The following is a 17,851-nucleotide window of genomic DNA, read 5'->3' as shown; positions in this document are numbered from 1 at the left end:
CGGGCTGGGCTGGAGTGGAGGGAGGGTGGAAAAATTCTGGCTACAAGAAAAGGGCGGAAAGCTGAAAATGGAGATAGTGACACAAAGAAGAGAAAGGGTAAGCAGGACCTACTGAATAAGGATAGAGATACAGAGGGGACATGAAGAGGAGGTGAAATAGAGACATAGAAGTAATGCTGAAAAAGGGAGGGGAGATAAAGATATTGAAAGGACAAATGGTGAACATGGGGTAAAGACAAGGACAGAGACAAATGAAGATTCTGAAAAAGTGGTGAGATAGGGATATAGGTGAGATGGACACAAAGAAGGGTGATGCTGGAAAATAGGTGGAATGGTAATTCTGACAGACACAGAAGAGAAATGCTAGATCAAGAGCTCAGGCTGGATGGAATGGGGAGAAATGCCTAGTTGGCCCGGAACTTCCTCTCCTATGTCATAATTGACGACGGGGAGTGGAATGCTGGTCAGCACAACGCTTTTGCAGGGAGAGCTTGGGGCGGCGGTGGCTTGGGGCTGTTCCCTGATGGTGGCAAACTGAGTGGCTTGGGGGGAGGGTAGGGAGAAGGAAAGAAAGGGAGGCAAGGAAACAGAAAGAAAAAGTTGGGGGAGAGAATGAGCTCTGGAGGAGAGGAAACATACAGGAGGCTGAAAGAAGGGAAGAAAGATTGGATGCACAGTCAGAAGAAGAAAGTGCAACCAGAGACTCATGAAATCACCTAACAACAAAGGTAGGAAAAATTATTTTATTTTAAATTTAGTGATCAAAATGTGTCTGAATTTATATCTGCTGCCTATATTTTACAATATAATCCCCTTTTACTAAACCGCAATAGTGTTTTTTAGCGCAGGGAGCCTATGAGCGTCGAGAGCAGCGCTGGGCATTCAGCGCAGCTTCCTGCGCTAAAAACTGCTAGTGTGGTTCAGTAAAAAGGGAGGGAATATATTTGTCTATTTTTGTATGGTTGTTACTAAGGTGACATTGCATAGAGTCATCTGCCGTGACGTCTTTGAAAAAACCCCAGAATATGAATGATAATTAATATTTTCTCTGCCTTTCAGTGTGCTTTCTGGTTTTTTTTTTTAAATTTCATTATTGGTAGATCATTTTGACTTGGTCATTTTAAAAGTAGCTCACAAGCCCAAAAAGTGTGGGCACCCCTGCTCTACAGTGTAGCAAATATTTTCCTTCAGAAGACTCACATTGCTTACCAGAGATCACAACATGATAGAAACAGAAGAAAATGAAGACAGATAAAGGCCATTTGGGCTATACAGTCTGCCCCTCCATGCCATCTGCTATCCTTTCTTCTTCCTTAATGATCCTGGGCCCAATATTTAGGCGAGAATGTGATGGTAGGCAAAGGCTGAAGGCCTATCCAGGCTGCCCTTATTTTTCACTGGTGCCATTCCATAAACCTCAGTTGATATCTAGCTGTTCATTCACTTTTTCACATCTGAGGATCTACAGTGCGTATTCCATGAGTTATTGAACTCTACTACAGTTTTTCCTACCCCATCTTCATTAAGAGTCCACTCTATGTATCTAGTATCCTTTCTGTGAAGAAATATATGGTAGTCCATCAACTTCCAGAGGTTATTTGTGGCCATTTTCAATTAAGAGCCACAAGAGGTCAGTGAGATTTTGCTCCTGCCACGATGATTACTAGACCATCAGGTCTGTTGAGCTAGGCTTTGAGGGGCCTGCTGGGAAGTGTGGGGGGGGGAGGGGCAGGGGGATTGGACTGTTATAAGGAGAGCCAGGAGGAGAGATTGGACTGTTGTGGTGGGGACTGAGAGGGAGAAATTTAGATTTCTCTTATGTAGATCTGGTAAGTGTGTGCCATGGAGATGGAGGGGAGCAAGTGAGAGTGTGCTTTGGGAATTGGGGTTGGAGCACAGCAAGGTGAGAATATACCATAGGGATGTGTGGGAGATCAAACCAAGGGTGTGTAGTGGAGGGAAGGAAAATGAGAGATACAATGGCAGCTGGGGAAGAGAGAAGAAAGATCGAGAGGTGGTGGTGTGTGCCTGAGGGGAGGAAGAATGAGAGATGGAATTTGCATGTAAAAGGAGATTTTGTGGGCAGACAGAATTATGAGTCTTACTGGGAGTTAGAGGGAGCGAGAACTGCAGTAGGACTGAGAGAGGGAATGGGGAAGCTAGAGCCTGAGAAGAGAAAAGGCAGGAAGGGTTTTCAGATCTTATGATGGGGGAATTCTATAAAAATACACAACAAATAAACTATGCAGAATGTTTCAGAATTTTAAAACATTGTGCACAGAATTTTAAAATTCTCCTAGGACAGAGATTCCCCAGTGTCCATACTTTGTAACCCCTTGGGTTCTTCCTGGAAGCCTTAGATTTTTTTTTTTTTTAATTATTTATTTATAAGTTTTTTAAAAATATAAAGCAAGCATCAACACTTGTTTAGGCAAAACGAAGAGAAACAAAATACAAGGTAATATAGTATTAATGAAACAAAACATTCATAGCTTCTTCTTAGACCCCAACTTAAAATGCAGTGTGGTGGCCCAAAGCAAATAAGGATTTATAAAATCCAACAAACAATCATTATAGCAAAACAGGCATTAACGGTTATTCTCCTCTATAGACTTATTGACCAAATCTAACCCTTGTTGATCTTCTTTAAGTCCAGAAACGACCGTAAATGGTCTGGAACGAAGAAAGTGTACTTCACTCCAAGGTATTTAATGAGGCATTTACATGGATATGCTAGTTGGTAATTTGCTCCCAAATACTTTACTTCTTGTCTCATATTTAGGAAAAGTTTCCTCCTCTCTTGGGTTTCCTTGTTGACATCCGGGTAAATCCAAACCCGTTGACCCATGAAAGGATTCTGTGCATTCCTGAAGTACGTTTTCATTGTCGCATTTAAGTCTTGTTGAAACACAAATGAGACAAGCAGAGTTGCCCTCTCCTCAATATGCACCAGCGGTGATTCCAAAATTTCTGAAATATTACCTAAGTCCATTTGAGCCTGATTATGAGGCTCCGTTACATTTTCTTCAACACCTTTTTTTTTAGAAGAAGTTGGTAAGTAGTAAATCTTATTTAATGGCGGAAACATTTCAGGTGTGAAGTTTAAATTCTGTGTAAGAAAATTTCTAAACATTTCAACCGGTGATATATTCAGTGTTTTGGGGAAATTCAGTAATTTTAAATTTAATCTTCTGTTATAGTTTTCCAGTTGTTCTATCTTTTTATGTATCATTAATTTGTCTTTTATTAAAGTTTCATTAACAGCTGTTAAAGATGGAATATCCTCATTAACTTGGAGAAATTTCTGATCCATGTCTTTTTTAATATCATCAACTGTTTTAACTAGAGAGTTAACTGTGCCTACCAAGTTAGTAGTTTCTTCTGTAGACTTCCGAATTGTCCCATCCATTTTCTGGAGCAGTCTCCAGACATCCACAAGGGAGACCTCCGAGGGAGTTGAAGCAAAAACTTCAAATCCTAGTTGTTTGTTTTCCACTGCGGTATCGAGTCCGGCTGCACTTCCCTCATGAAGGAGAACTCCTGCAACCTCCAGGGTATCAGGGGTTCCTTCAAGCCCAGACGTCTCCATCGCAGGACACGGAGGAGTAGAGAGGTCGGGAGGGGAGAGAGAAACTTCCGGCTCCGGCGTGCCAACCAAGTCCCGAGAAGGTGACGCCACGGCTCTCCACACTCCGATTTCAGAAGGAGATCTAGCTGGGAAGTCGAGGAGCGTCTGGCGCATCGGCGTAGATGTGCCCGAAGGTAAGGGACCCGTTCGAACCGTGCCTTTGCGCTTAATATGCGGCATATTTTCAAAGAAATTCAGAGATCTCAAAACTCAACCTCAACCAGCATAGCACACCGCCGCCATCTTGGGTCCACCCTGGAAGCCTTAAATTAACAGAAAAACTATTCAGTGTAAGTTCTGGCACCATGAAAATACTGATAAGCAAATTGTAGTACCTTACAAAAAAAACCCTAATCAGCTGGAACCTAACATCTAAATATATTGTTTACAAATGCCTAAAAATAGAAGCTCTGTTTATAATCCATAAATGAAACATCCAAAAGAAATGCAAGTCCTCAAGAACTGCATATGCATTAACTTTCCACGTCAATGCTTTTTTACTTGCCTTTAAATATAGAGAACAAATGCACTGAATAATTGGTCCAATTGAATCAAGCAATCCAATCTAAAATTAAGATCAGACTACACAATTTCTCTCTGCCATACTGGAAACCTTTTTACTCTTCCAGCGATAAACTGGGCCCAAAGTATCAACAGAGAAAAATGTTATTCAATACATTTACCTTGATAAGTAGCTTTGTTTCAAAATACAAATGTACTTTGTTCCAGGTGTTATCTCCCTTTTTAACCAGTTTTCTCTCAGCTGCTGTAATGACTCATGTTGCCATAGTAACTGAGTAATTGAGAGTAACCTAAACATCGATGCCTTTTAGAAGGGACAGCATGGCAGCTGTAAAAGTCAAACAAAACAACGATGCCACTGTTTGGAAAAGTAATATCATACTGAGTCATCAATATTTGTACCCTGTCATTACATAGGACAAAAGAGCTGTCACTTTATATGTTCAATAAAATTGTTGATTTATTGTTGTCTCTGTAACATAGCACACATGTCTAGAGCCATATTAAAAACAAACAAACAAACAAAAACCCACCACTTTCTTTTCAAGTACAGTAATAGAAATTATTTGGTTTGCCTTAACATTTATTTTCTCAGATTAAAAAATGACTTCTATCTTGTTAATGAGAACAGAAACATAAATCATTTTTGCATAAATAATTGACTAGATGGTAGCATGGTATAGGGAAATGGAGTCTATTTACTAATGATTCAGTCTGCATTTTCTACAATCCAGGCCGACAGCCAAGGATATAGTTGACAGTGTCCCTACTGTACGTCAAGAAAACCTGAGATGCTCTATTTTCAGTTTGACTGTCTCAATATGCTGCTGTGAGATATAAGATTTTAGGCTTTGAAAAATGATATTTTAAATGATGTAGCTCAACAGAATTTGAATTTTCATAAAACACGCACATTGAGGTCAATATTCAAAAGACGTGTGTGAGTAACTTTGGGAGTTAAGTTACTTAGAAATTGAATTCCCTCCCCCGCCGCCCCCTCCCCCCCCACACACACACACACTCCATCAACTAACAAAATTTATCCAATACTGGGAACAGAGATTTACTTTAACCCAACAGCACCATTATTCAAAGCTGTCTGCTTATATTCGACCAAGTAAGCTGGGCCACACAAATACACATAGCCAGTCTAAAGTTATTACTGTAACTTTAACCAGTTATATTCAATGGTCAAGACTTATCCAGCTTATCTGCACACTGACTCACTGAATAATTGGCCCCTTTGAAATTGCTGAGAACATTTTCAAAAACTATAATCAAAGATGCTCGTATGATAAAATATAATAAATATAAAAATATATCATTACCATCCCATCCACATATTTGTTCATTCATATCATTCCTCAGTGACATAGGCCTCAAAGAGTTGATTAACTTTCTTTAAAAAAAAATAAAATTATTATTTTATTAAATTACAACCGTGTAATACATTTAATTGAAAATAGTAAATTATTACAGAGAATAAACTATTTCAAACAAATAATATATAGAATCATAACTATGCCCACCCCCTTCCATCAATTATTAATATTAATAATACTAAACATCTTTATTACAATAATATGAAGATTTAATATCCATTTTTCCAGTACCTTTCCCTACCCTACCCCCCTCCCATCCCAGATGTGTAATGATAAAACTCAGAAGGTAATACCTTAACTTCTAATGTGAAGCAGCAAATAAAGCCAATGCACTCCATATTTTGTTAAATAAAACACTAAACCCCAAACATTCTGTGTTTACTCTCTCATATTTATATATATTACATACATTTGTCCACCAAACTGTATAAATTAATCTATCATGGCTTTTCCATTTTTTGTGATTAATTGAACCGCAATTCCAGTTAAAATCAAGAAAAGACAGCTTTTAAATTTATCAAGGGGAGGTTTAATATATAATATAGAACCACAAATTATTGCTTCGTATGTTAATGGAATATCCGATTCTAAAACTATATTTATTTGTCCCCAAATTGACTTCCAGAAACTAAATATCAGTGGACAAAAAAATAACAGATGATCTAAAGTCCCTATATCAGCATGACAGTGCCAGCATCTATTAGATCTGGAGCTATCTAATTTTTGCAAATGAACTGGGGTCCAAAAGATCCTATACAATAAAAATAACCATGTTTGCCTCATAGATGCTGATGCTGTACATTTCAACCTCCATGTCCAAAGTTGATTAACTTTCTAATGCAGGGGTAGGGAACTCTGGTCCTCGAGAGCCGTATTCCAGTCGGGTTTTCAGGATTTCCCCAATGAATATGCATTGAAAGCAGTGCATGCAAATAGATCTCATGCATATTCATTGGGGAAATTCTGAAAACCCGACTGGAATACGGCTCTCGAGGACCGGAGTTCCTTACCCCTGTTCTAGTACATATAGTGGGTCATCTGTCCTTGGTCCTAGCCATCAGGTACAACGTAGTCCCGCCAGCACGAAAGGGAAGCTGCGGTCCCCAAGAACCACTCCAACTCAGTGCCCGATGAAAGCAGCGGCATCCACAGCACAGCCAACAAGCAGAAGATGAGAAGAGAGAGCGCAGAGCAGAACTGGGCCCAAACACAGTTGCAGTTAGTTATTATTGTTGGATATGTCAACAGCATTTGACACTTTAAGTCAGAGAATGTTAATGTAATGTCTTTCTTCTTTTTTTTATTCAATTTTTAATATAACAAAAAATATTTTGTTACAGAAAAATTTTGAGTGCTGTAGAGCGGGTACAAGTGGATCGAATTTTTACTCCATCAAGATTTTACAACGACTAGGGGACACTCAATGGAATTACAGAGTAATACTGTACTTTTAAAACCATTAGGAGGAAATAATTTTTCATTCAGGGAATAGTTAAGCTCTGGAATGCATTGCCTGAGGATATGGTAAGAGTAGTTAATGTAGCTGGTTTTAAAAAGGGGTTGGACAAGTTCTTGAAGGAAAAGTCATAAACTGCTGTTGAGACAGACATGGGAGAAGCTACTGCTTGCCCTGGATCGGTGGCAAGGAATGCTGCTACTATTTGGGTTTTTACCAAATAGTACTTGGATTGGCCTCTGTGAATATAGGATACTGGGCGAGATGGACTATTGGTCTGATCCAGTAAGGCTATTCTTATGTTCGTACAATCATATCATCAATAAGGAAATAAGTCTAGACTAGAAAAACAAGACCATATTGAGTATTAATTTCCAAGCCCACTAAAAAAGGCGGGGGAAGGCAACAAAAAAAGGAACTGGATATAAAAGAAATTAGAGGGGGAAAAAAGCACTAGGTGTTAAAACACCCTATAGTAAGGAAGGACCTCAGAGTAGGATACTATGGGCTCCTTTTACAAAGGTGCGCTAGCGTTTTTAGCGCACGCACCAGATTACATGGGTGTAGTCTACAGACCTCCGACTCAATCGCAGCAAATTGATAAGGATCTGATTGTGGATATCCAAAAGTTTGGAAGGAAAGAGGAGATGCTGCAGTTGGGAGATTTCAACCTGCCAGATGCGGACTGGAATGTTCCATCTGCGGAATAAGAAAGAAGTAGCTCTGCTCAAACAAATGGTGACAGAACCCACGAGGAAAAAAGCGATATTGGATCTGTTCCTCATAAATGGTGAGAGTATCTCTAATGTTCGAGTGTGTGCTCAACTGGGAAGTAGTGATCATCAAACGGTTTGGTTTGATATAATGGCTAAAGTGGAGAGCGGCTGCACGATACTTAAAGTCCTAGATTTCAAATGTACGAACTTTAATGAAATGGGAGAGTACCTTAAGAAAGAGCTGTTAGGATGGGAGGACATAAGAGAAGTGGAAAGACAGTGGTCTAAGCTGAAAGGAGCGATAAAAATGGCTACGGACCTTTATGTGAAGAAAATAAATAAAGACAAGAGAGAAAGGAAGCCGATATGGTTCTCCAAACTAGTGGCGGAGAAAATAAAGGCGAAAGAGTTGGCGTTCGTGAAATATAAAAAAACCCAAGAAGAGGAGTACAGAAAGGACTACAGGGTAAAACTGAAAGAAGCCAAGAGAGAGATACATCTGGCGAAAGCACAGGCGGAAGAACAAATGGCTAAAAATGTACAAAATTTTTTCAGATATATTAGTGAAATGAGGAAGATGATAAATGGAATTGCTAAACTAAAAGAAGCTGGGAACTGATATGTGGAGAGTGATGAGGAAAAAGCAAATGTGCTAAACAAATACTTCTGTTCTGTGTTCACAGAAGAAAATCCTGGAGAAGGACCAAGATTGTCAGGCAAAGTTATATGAGAAAATGGAGTAGATTCTGCGCCGTTCATGGAGAAGAGTGTTTATGAGCAACTTGAAAAACTGAAGGTGGACAAAGTGATGGGACCAGATGGTATCCATCCCAGGATACTAAGGGAGCTCAGAGAGATTCTGGCGAGTCCTATTAAAGACTTGTTCAACAAATCTCTGGAGACGGGAGTGGTTCCTGGGGATTGGAGGAGAGCGGATGTGGCCCTATTCACAAAAGTGGTCACAGGGATGAAGCAGGAAACTACAGTCTGGTGAGCCTCACTTCGGTTGTTGGAAAAATAATGGAAGTGTTGCTGAAAGAAAGGATACTGTACTTCCTTGAATCTAATGGGTTACAGGATCTGAGGCAACATGGCTTTACTAAAGGTAAATCGTGCCAAATGAACCTGATTGAATTTTTTGATTGGGTGACCAGAGAGCTGGATCGAGGACATATGCTAGATGTAATTTACTTAGATTTCAGCAAAGCCTTTGATACGGTTTTTCATAGGAGGCTATTGAACAAACTTGAAGGGCTGAAGTTAGGCCCCAAAGTGGTGAACTGGGTTAAAAACTGGCTGTCAGACAGACGCCAGAGGGTGGTGGTTAATGGAAGTCGCTCAGAGGAAGGAAAGGTGAGTAGTGGAGTCCCTCAGGGTTCGGTGCTGGGGACGATCCTGTTCAATATGTTTGTGAGTGACATTGCTGAAAGGTTAGAAGGAAAAGTGTGCCTTTTTGCAGATGATACCAAGATTTGTAACAGAGTAGACACCGAAGAGGGAGTGGAAAATATGAAAAAGGATCTGCAAAAGTTAGAGGAATGGTCTAATGTCTGGCAACTAAAATTCAATGCAAAGAAATGCAGAGTAATGCATTTGGGGATTAATAATCGGAAGGAACTGTATATGCTGGGAGGTGAGAAGCTGATATACACGAACGGGGAGAGGGACCTTGGGGTGATAGTGTCCGAAGATCTAAAGGATGCTGGGCTGTATAAAGAGAGGCATAGCCAGTAGAAGGAAGAAGGTGTTGATGCCCCTGTACAGGTCATTGATAAGGCCTCACTTGGGGTATTGTGTTCAGTTTTGGAGACCATATCTGGCAAAGGACGTAAGAAGACTTGAAGCGGTCCAGAGGAGGGCGACAAAAATGATAAGAGGCTTGCACCAGAAGACATATGAGGAGAGATGGGAGCCCTGAATATGTATACCCTAGAGGAAAGGAGGGACAGGGGAGATATGATTCAGACGTTCAAATACTTGAAGGGTATTAACGTAGAACAAAATCTTTTCCAGAGAAAGGAAAATGGTAAAACTAGAGGACATAATTTGAAGTTGAGTGGTGGTAGATTCAAGAGCAATGTTAGGAAGTTCTTCTTTACGGAGAGGGTGGTAGATACCTGGAATGCGCTCCCGAGAGAGGTGGTGGAGAGCAGTAGCGTACCTAGGGGGTAGGGGGGGGGCGGTCCGCATTATGTGTGGAATGAGGATCAATTTTAAAATTTTACACATGGAATACATACACAGGGAAAGCACATGTGTGCCGCCACTTACATAAGTAGGTGGCAAATAGCAACTTGCACCTATACATGGTTGCACATACAAAATAAATATCTTGCAAACCTACACATGTAAACCCTGATTACAGAACTGTTAACTCCATCCATCTGAAACCCCTCCCCGACACACACACACAGAAAGGTTTCCATCTCTATCAGATCCACCCCCCCCTCAAACAAGTCATTATCCCTCACACACACACATACAAAAAGGAAACCTTTGAGGCAGCAGAGGCATGAAAGATCAACTTCTGATTAATTAAAATGATACTGGGAAATGATCTTGAATGTAGCCTGGGTTGATTACAAGAAGGCATTTGACGTACTACAACACAGATGGATTTTGAAATGCCTGGAAATAACTGGAGTGAATGACAATACCAGAAAATCTGTGCAGAAAGCAACGAGCTAGTGGAAAACAGAACTGACAGTTGACAGCGAAGAAGTAGGTCAGGTGAACATCAGGAGAAGAATATTTCAGAGAGCCTCAATGTCACCTTTGTTGTTTGTTATCACTATGATTCCTCTGTCATTTACACTGAAAAAGACAGCCTTAGGCTACCAGATAGGAAAAACATCTCCAAAACTTTCACATCTTTGTACTGTACATAGATGATTTAAAGTTCTATGGAAAACCACAACTGAAAATAAAATTGTTGCTAAATACGGTCTAAATATTCAGTGAAGGTATTGTTGTGGAATTTGGCTTAGACAAAATTGTCACCCTAGGCATGAAAAAGAGAAAAATGGTTGACAGAGAAGGCATTGACATGCCCCAGAAAAACATTATCAAGGGACTGGACAGTCAAGGAACCTATAAATATCTAGGCATCCTATATCAAACATACCATGGTAAAGAGCCCAATCACCAAAGAGTTTAATATACCTCATATTCACATAAATATTTAAGAGTTTTATAACAGGCAATTAATAATACTAAAAATGGAAGTGAAGGATTAAGACACAAATGGAGGCCAAGTTTTCATTAGTTAACATAATGTAGGGAGAGAGGAGATATAACTTACTCTATGACACATATGGGAGGGAGGTTGTGCAAAACAGCTGTAGGACAAGAGGTGTATATTGTAATCAAGGGGTATTTTAGCCAGAACCTCCATCAAGATTGCTAGGGATTAAGTAACTGATGGAAATTTTTGAACAAAGAAGTGAGTTTTAAGAAAAGCCTTGAAATTTATAAAATAAAGTTCAGTTCAGAATTCAAATGGAATTAAGTTCAAGAGAGTAGCAGTAACTACTGCAAGGGTAAATATCCTCACCAAGTGTGAATGGACTGGTAGGTGAGAAGGAACTTCAAGCAATTGTTGTTGGGAAGAATGGAACGTTTAGGTCAGAGTATGCAAAGTAAGGGACCTATAAAGGAGTAAAGGAAGACCAAAAAAATGAAAAATTTTTGGCAAACTAAAACCAGGATTTTGATAATTAAATGATAGTGAATGCATGACCAGTGTTCTGTTATTGAAAGAAGAGTGACACAGTCATATTTCTTAGCTCCATGGATTAATTTCACTGCAGTATTTGGAATGTGTTGAAGCCTCCTAAGTTGATATTGTGGTAGTTTAAGGAGTAGAGAATTATAGTAATCTATCCGGAATAATGTAGTACTAATGAATTAATTAGTACGTGAAGAGTGTCAATGAATGAACAGGCCATACAGGTTTGATGTAATGTAAAAAGCAATTTCAATACCAAAGAACAAATATGACTTATGAATGTAAAGCAATTATCTGTAATAATGCTGAAAATTGGGACAGACTCTTTTAAAGGAATTTCAAAGACATTTAGGGCTCCTTTTACTAAGGTGTGTTAGGGCCTTAACGCACGGAATAGCGCACTCTAAATTGCCGCATGCACTAGACCTTAACGCCAGCATTGAGCTGGCATTATTCTAGAAGCGTACTGCGCGGTTTAGCGCACGGTAATTTTGTGTGTGCGCTAAAAACGCTAGCGCACCTTAGTAAAAGGACCCCTTATTGTTGGGAGACATCATAGAGTTGGTGTTTCTATTCCAAGAAGAGAGAAGAGCAACAGAGCTAGAAGGATTTAGCTTCAACCTATTATTGGTAAACCATTCAGCAAATTACATTCAAAGTACTAGATATTTTAATGCTAGCAGATGTAGTTCGAGACTAAGGGAAATAACTGGATGTCCTCAAATATAGTAAATACAGAACGTAGTAACAAGTATTTGTGGTAGAAGGATAAATAGGGCTAGGAAAATGTTAAACAGGATTTGTACACCACAGAGAAGGTTTTATATGCTGGACAAAGAATTTGACCAGTGAACTCGAAAAAGTCCTATTTTGTAGATATGATGTGAATCAGGGCAGAGCAATCCCTGTTATTCTCAGATGTTCTAGATCAGGGGTCTCCAAAGTACCTCCTTGAGGGCCGAATCCAGTCGGGTTTTCAGGATTTCCCCAATGAATATGCATTGAAAGCAGTGCATGCACATAGATCTCATGCATATTCATTGGGGAAATCCTGAAAACCCAACTGGATTCGGCCCTCAAGGAGGGACTTTGGAGACCCCTGTTCTAGATGATTAAAGAAAATAGTATCATATATCAGATCAAGTGCAGCTCTGTCAAAAATTACAAAGACTAGGAGACAATCAATGAAGTTACAGTGAAATATTTCTAAAATTAATAGGAGGAAATATTTTTTCACTCAGAGAATAGTTAAGCTCTGGAACGTGTTGCGAGAGGTTGTGGTAAGAGTGGTTAATATAGCTGGTTTTAAGAAAAGTTTGGACATTTCCCTGGAGGAAAAGTCGATACTTGGTTATTGAGACAGACATGGGGGAAGACACTACTTGCCCTGGATCGGTAGCATGGAATGTTGCTACTACTGTATTTTTGTTTTTTCCAGATACTAGTGACCTGGATTGGCCACTATGAAGATGGGCTACTGGGCTAGATGGACCATTGGTCTGACTCAGTAAGGCCATTTTTATATTCTTATGACCTCTTCCTTACCTTTTCAGCAACTATTTTGAGATCCAAAGCAACCACCTTTTCCTCTTAATTTTATTTAACTTTCTAACAAAAATGTTTGTTGATCATAAAATATCCCTGTTCAGTTTTTCCCTAGGTTTCTCTGTATCCCCCAGATGTTCCTAATCAGCTAACCCCTCCTTGAGGTAATTCCCCATCTTGACAAAGTGTGTTTTTTAAAGTTTAGAATTTTCATTTTTGAATTAACCTTCTCTGCACGTATCAGCAAAGGTGGAAACGAGAACCGGCGGTTAAAAGGTGAAGTGAAAGAGCCCCAAAAAACATCCTTTAAAGAATGGAAAAAGGCTCTGAATGAAGAAAATAAGAAGAAAAACAAGCACTGGCAAGGGAAGAATGTCTTTGGATGATGTCTGGCCTGCCTGCTCCGGAGGGCTTTAAACTAGGTGAGCTGGGGGAGATAGGGTAAATATTCACTCCATCTTTATCCTGGTAGGGTAAATATTCACTCCACCTTTGAGTCTAAGGGAAGTATTTGCATCAAAGACAATACTGAGGGGGACAAACTAACTCAAACGAGAAAATCTCCATGCATACCGGACAAATATAGTGAATGAATGGCTATGTACGTTAATGCACGTAGTTTGGGCAATAAAATTCTGGAACTGGAAACAGAAATGAGAAATGCCGACCTAGATGTGATGGCGATAACAGAAACCTGGTTCTTGGAGTCCCATGGATGGGATATGGCTATACCAGGATATAACTTGCTCCGTCGAGACAGAGTATGAAAAACCGGAGGAGGGGTAGCAATATACATCAGAGAGGACATCAAAGTTACCAGGGTAATAGATGTCAAGTATATGGGGGAATCCCTCTGGGTGAACCTTGCCAGGGGCAATGACAAATGCCAGACTTCCAAGACAACAAGACAATATAGACAAAAGATTAATCGAAGACATCGAGACCATCACTCTGCGTGGAGACACTGTGTTGTTGGGGGACTTCAATATGCCTGATGTAGAATGGAACAAACTTACCGCTACGGCCAGCGGCAGCAGAAGGCTACTAGCCTCCATACAGGGAGCATGCCTCAAACAGATGGTATTGGAGCCCACCAGGGATCAGGCGATTCTGGACCTGTTACTCACCAATGGAGACAGTGTCATAGAGGTTTTGGTAGGAGATGCTTTTGCCTCCAGTGACCACAACATGGTGTGGTTTCATCTCAGGAAGGGAGTCACTAGGTCATATACATTGACAAAGATCCTTAACTTTAAGGAAGCTAACTTCCAGAGCATTGGAGATTTTGTCTATGAGGTACTGCAAAATCAGGACATGACGGACAATGTGGAGCTACTGTGGTCGGCTCTGAAATCTACCCTGCAGGAAGCAACCAACCTCTACATATGAACCGTGAGTAAACGAAGGAGAAATAATAGACCCCAGTGGTTCTCCGCAGAGATCTCGGAACTAGTAAAGCTGAAGAAAAGAGCATTTGTATCCTACAAACAATCACAACGACCGGAAACTAAAGAAGCCTATCTGGTGAAATCTAGAACTGTTAAAACAGCAGTCAGGGATGCCAAACTCCGGATGGAAGAAAATATGGCTAGGCATGTTAAAAAAGGAGATAAATCATTTTTCAGGTATGTTAGTGACAGAAAAAAGAACACAGACGGGATTGTGCGCCTCAAGAAACCTGATGGTAACTATGTAGACTCAGGCTCAGATAAAGCCGAACTACTCAATAGCTACTTCTGCTCGGTCTTTACCAGTGAGGCGCTGGGATCCGGACTGCAGCTGCAGACAAGGGAGTGCTTGGAGGACCCGTTCCGGGATTTTGAATTTACCGCGAGAAGCGTCTACCATGAGCTATCGAGGCTAAAAGTGAACAAAGCCATGGGACCGGATAATCTACACCCCAGGGTACTTTGGGAATTGAGAGATGTCCTGGCAGAGCCGTTAGCTGTGATTTTCAATCTTTCCCTAAACAAGGGAAAAGTCCCCTTGGACTGGAAAACTGCTAACGTCATTCCGCTCCACAAAAAGGGATGCAGGTCAGAAGCTGAAAATTACAGACCGGTGAGTCTCACATCAATAGTGTGTAAACTTATGGAGACGTTGATTAAAAACAGATTGGATATGATTCTGGATGACGAAAGGCTGAGGGATCCCCACCAGCATGGTTTTACAAAGGGAAGGTCTTGTCAATCCAATCTGATAAGCTTCTTCGACTGGGAAACGAAACAACTAGATAGGGGAGAGTCCCTGGATATAGTGTATTTGGACTTCAGTAAAGCCTTTGATAGTGTCCCACACCATAGGTTATTGAACAAAATGAATACAATGGGACTAGGAGAAACATTGACTTCATAGGTTAAAGACTGGCTCAGTGGTAGACTTCAGAGGGTGGTGGTGAATGGTACTCCCTCGGAAACGTCGGAAGTGACCAGTGGAGTGCCGCAGGGCTCAGTCTTGGGTCCGATACTATTTAATATCTTTGTACGAGACCTGCCTCAGGGACTTCGAGGTAAAATTATATTATTTGCCGATGACACTAAGCTATGCAAAGTAGTGGACAGCGCAACCGTGCCCGACAATATGAGGCAGGACCTACTTTTACTAGAAAAATGGTCTAATACTTGGCAACTAGTTTTAATGCTAAAAAGTGTAAGGTTATGCACCTTGGTAGCGGTAACACCTGCAGATGCACCCTGAATGATGAAACCTTAACAAGGACTGTCGCAGAACGGGACCTAGGTGTAATCATTAGTGAAGATATGAAGACTACCAATCAAGTAGAGAAAGCTTCAACCAAAGCTAGACAAATGCTGGGTTGCATCCGGAGAAGTTTCATCAACTGAGAGCCTGAAGTTATAATGCCATTGTACAGGTCCATGGTGCGACCTCATCTGGAGTACTGTGTTCAGTTTTGGAGGCCGCATTATCAGAAGGATGTGAAGAGGATGGAGTCGGTTCAGCGAATGGCCACTAAGATGGTCTCAGGACTCAAGGATCTCCCATATGAAGAACGTCTAAGAAGGCTACAGTTATATTCTTTCGAAAAACGCAGAAAGAGGGGAGACATGATAGAGACGTTCAAATATCTTACAGGCCATACTGAGGTGGAGGAAGATATCTTTTTCCTTACAGGTCCCACAGCAACAAGACAGCACCCGCTCAAACTCAAGGGTGGGAGACTTCATGGTAACATCAGGAAATACTTCTACACCGAAAGGGTGGTTGATCGTTGGAATAGTCTTCCATGTCAGGTTGTCGAGGCCAGCAACGTGCTCGACTAGAGACGATGAGATAAACATGTGGGTACACTCCGGGGAAATGCTTAGGGAGAGGGTTCTTTGAGTGGGCAGACTTGTCGGGCCGACGGCTCTTTTCTGCCTCATACTCTATGTTTCTATGTTTCTAGCTTGTAGGCCTGTAGGGCACAAATTATACAAGGCCTGCATGCAGCCAATGAAGTTTCAATGTGCCTCCTCCCAAAATCAAGCGATGATTTCCAGACCATAGTTTATGGTCCACTAATCATCTTCAAAATCTTCTTTTGTGATCTACTTATTGAGAAGCAAGCTTGTGGACTTGAATGCAGTAGAAATTTACAGATTCTATAATAGTTCTTCAAGTGAGTACTGAGGGAGAAGCAGAATCCACTCACACAAATAACTATATCTATATCGTATCACTATAAATAATAATTTTCCCCCTCCTTTATTAACGCATAGCGCAGGTTTAGCACCGGCAGCAGCGGTAACTTCTCCAACGCTATGTGCGTTGGAGCAGTTACCGCCGTTGCCGGTGCTAAAACCTGCACTATGCGTTAGTAAAGGAGGGAGGTTAGTTGTCCTGTTTGAGTGGCTTCTGCTTCTCCCTCAGTGCTCACTAGAAGAACTATTATAGGGTTCATAGACAACGGCGCGAAAGACAAAAGCGCGCGCTGACAATTGAACGCAGCGCATGCCGCCGCGCCGCTCTAAATTACAGTTTTTAGGGGCTCCGACGGGGGTTTTGTTGGGGAACCCCCCACTTTACTTAATAGACATCGCGCCGCGTTGTGGGGGCGTTTTGGGGGGTTGTAACCCTCCACATTTTACTGTAAACTGAACTTTTTCCCTAAAAACAGGGAAAAAGTAAAGTTTTCAGTAAAATGTGGGGGGTTACAACCCCCCAAAACGCCCCCACAACGCGGCGCGATGTCTATTAAGTAAAGTGGGGGGGTTCCCCCCACGCCCCCCCATCGGAGCACTAAAAACAGTAATTTAGGGCGGCGTGCGCTGCCCTCAATTGTCTGGGCGCCCCTTTGTCACGGCGCGCTTTTGACCTGACACCCTATTATAGAATTTGATTTTGCGGTGTTCTTCCTCTGGGTTTTTCATTTTGGTAGAGATTTACAGAGCATAAATATGGTCGGACAAAATGAAATACTTTGTAGTGTGACATTGGGTGCTATTTCAAACACAGGAAATGAAAAAAAAAAACAAAAACCAATGATCCATAAAAACTCCCAGCTAGCAAGTGATGTTTCAAATTGGCTATTACAATTCCACTCAGGGGATCCTGATTAATGCCATGTAATTTGGCCATCACTATTCTTAAATTACCTTTCTCTCAATTCCTAGTTGCTAAATCATTGTATTTGAGTGCTGCAAGGGTTGGCTAATCAGCTTACCTTCCTCTGTTAAATTACTGGTTAATCAATAAATTTCAATTTCAACATTTAGAACACTTAAGACCATAGCTTGTCATTCAAGACTAAAGCAAAATAGTACTATACAATTGTTAGTTGCATAAAATCACTTCAGAACAGATTTTTTAAAACTACAGGTCCATTCTTAGATATAAACAGCGAGAGAAGTCATAGAAACATAGAAACATAGAAAT

General features: G+C 40.8%; 1 protein-coding gene across 3 annotated transcripts in view; it reads right to left on the bottom strand.

The window, feature by feature from the left end:
* The window catches only part of LOC117359614, a 387,942-nt gene that overhangs the window by 225,350 nt on the left and 144,741 nt on the right, over positions 1–17,851 (bottom strand). Inside the window, exon 3 of one of the 3 annotated variants that reach the window (XM_033942757.1) lies at positions 2,472–3,891. The exons of 1 other annotated variant lie outside the window; for it this stretch is intronic. In XM_033942757.1, coding sequence (XP_033798648.1) covers positions 2,627–3,808 — 1,182 coding nt within the window. In that variant the 5' untranslated portion in view covers positions 3,809–3,891 and the 3' untranslated portion in view covers positions 2,472–2,626. Of the gene's footprint in view, positions 1–2,471; positions 3,892–5,483; positions 5,550–17,851 lie in introns of those variants that run through there. One more of the 3 variants, XR_004539280.1, reaches the window with a different exon arrangement.

Source organism: Geotrypetes seraphini, chromosome 4 (genome assembly GCF_902459505.1).
Source record: "Geotrypetes seraphini chromosome 4, aGeoSer1.1, whole genome shotgun sequence".
Taxonomy (NCBI): domain Eukaryota; kingdom Metazoa; phylum Chordata; class Amphibia; order Gymnophiona; family Dermophiidae; genus Geotrypetes; species Geotrypetes seraphini.
Note: the sequence above shows the minus strand (reverse complement) of the source record. Positions and strands in the feature narration are given on the sequence as shown.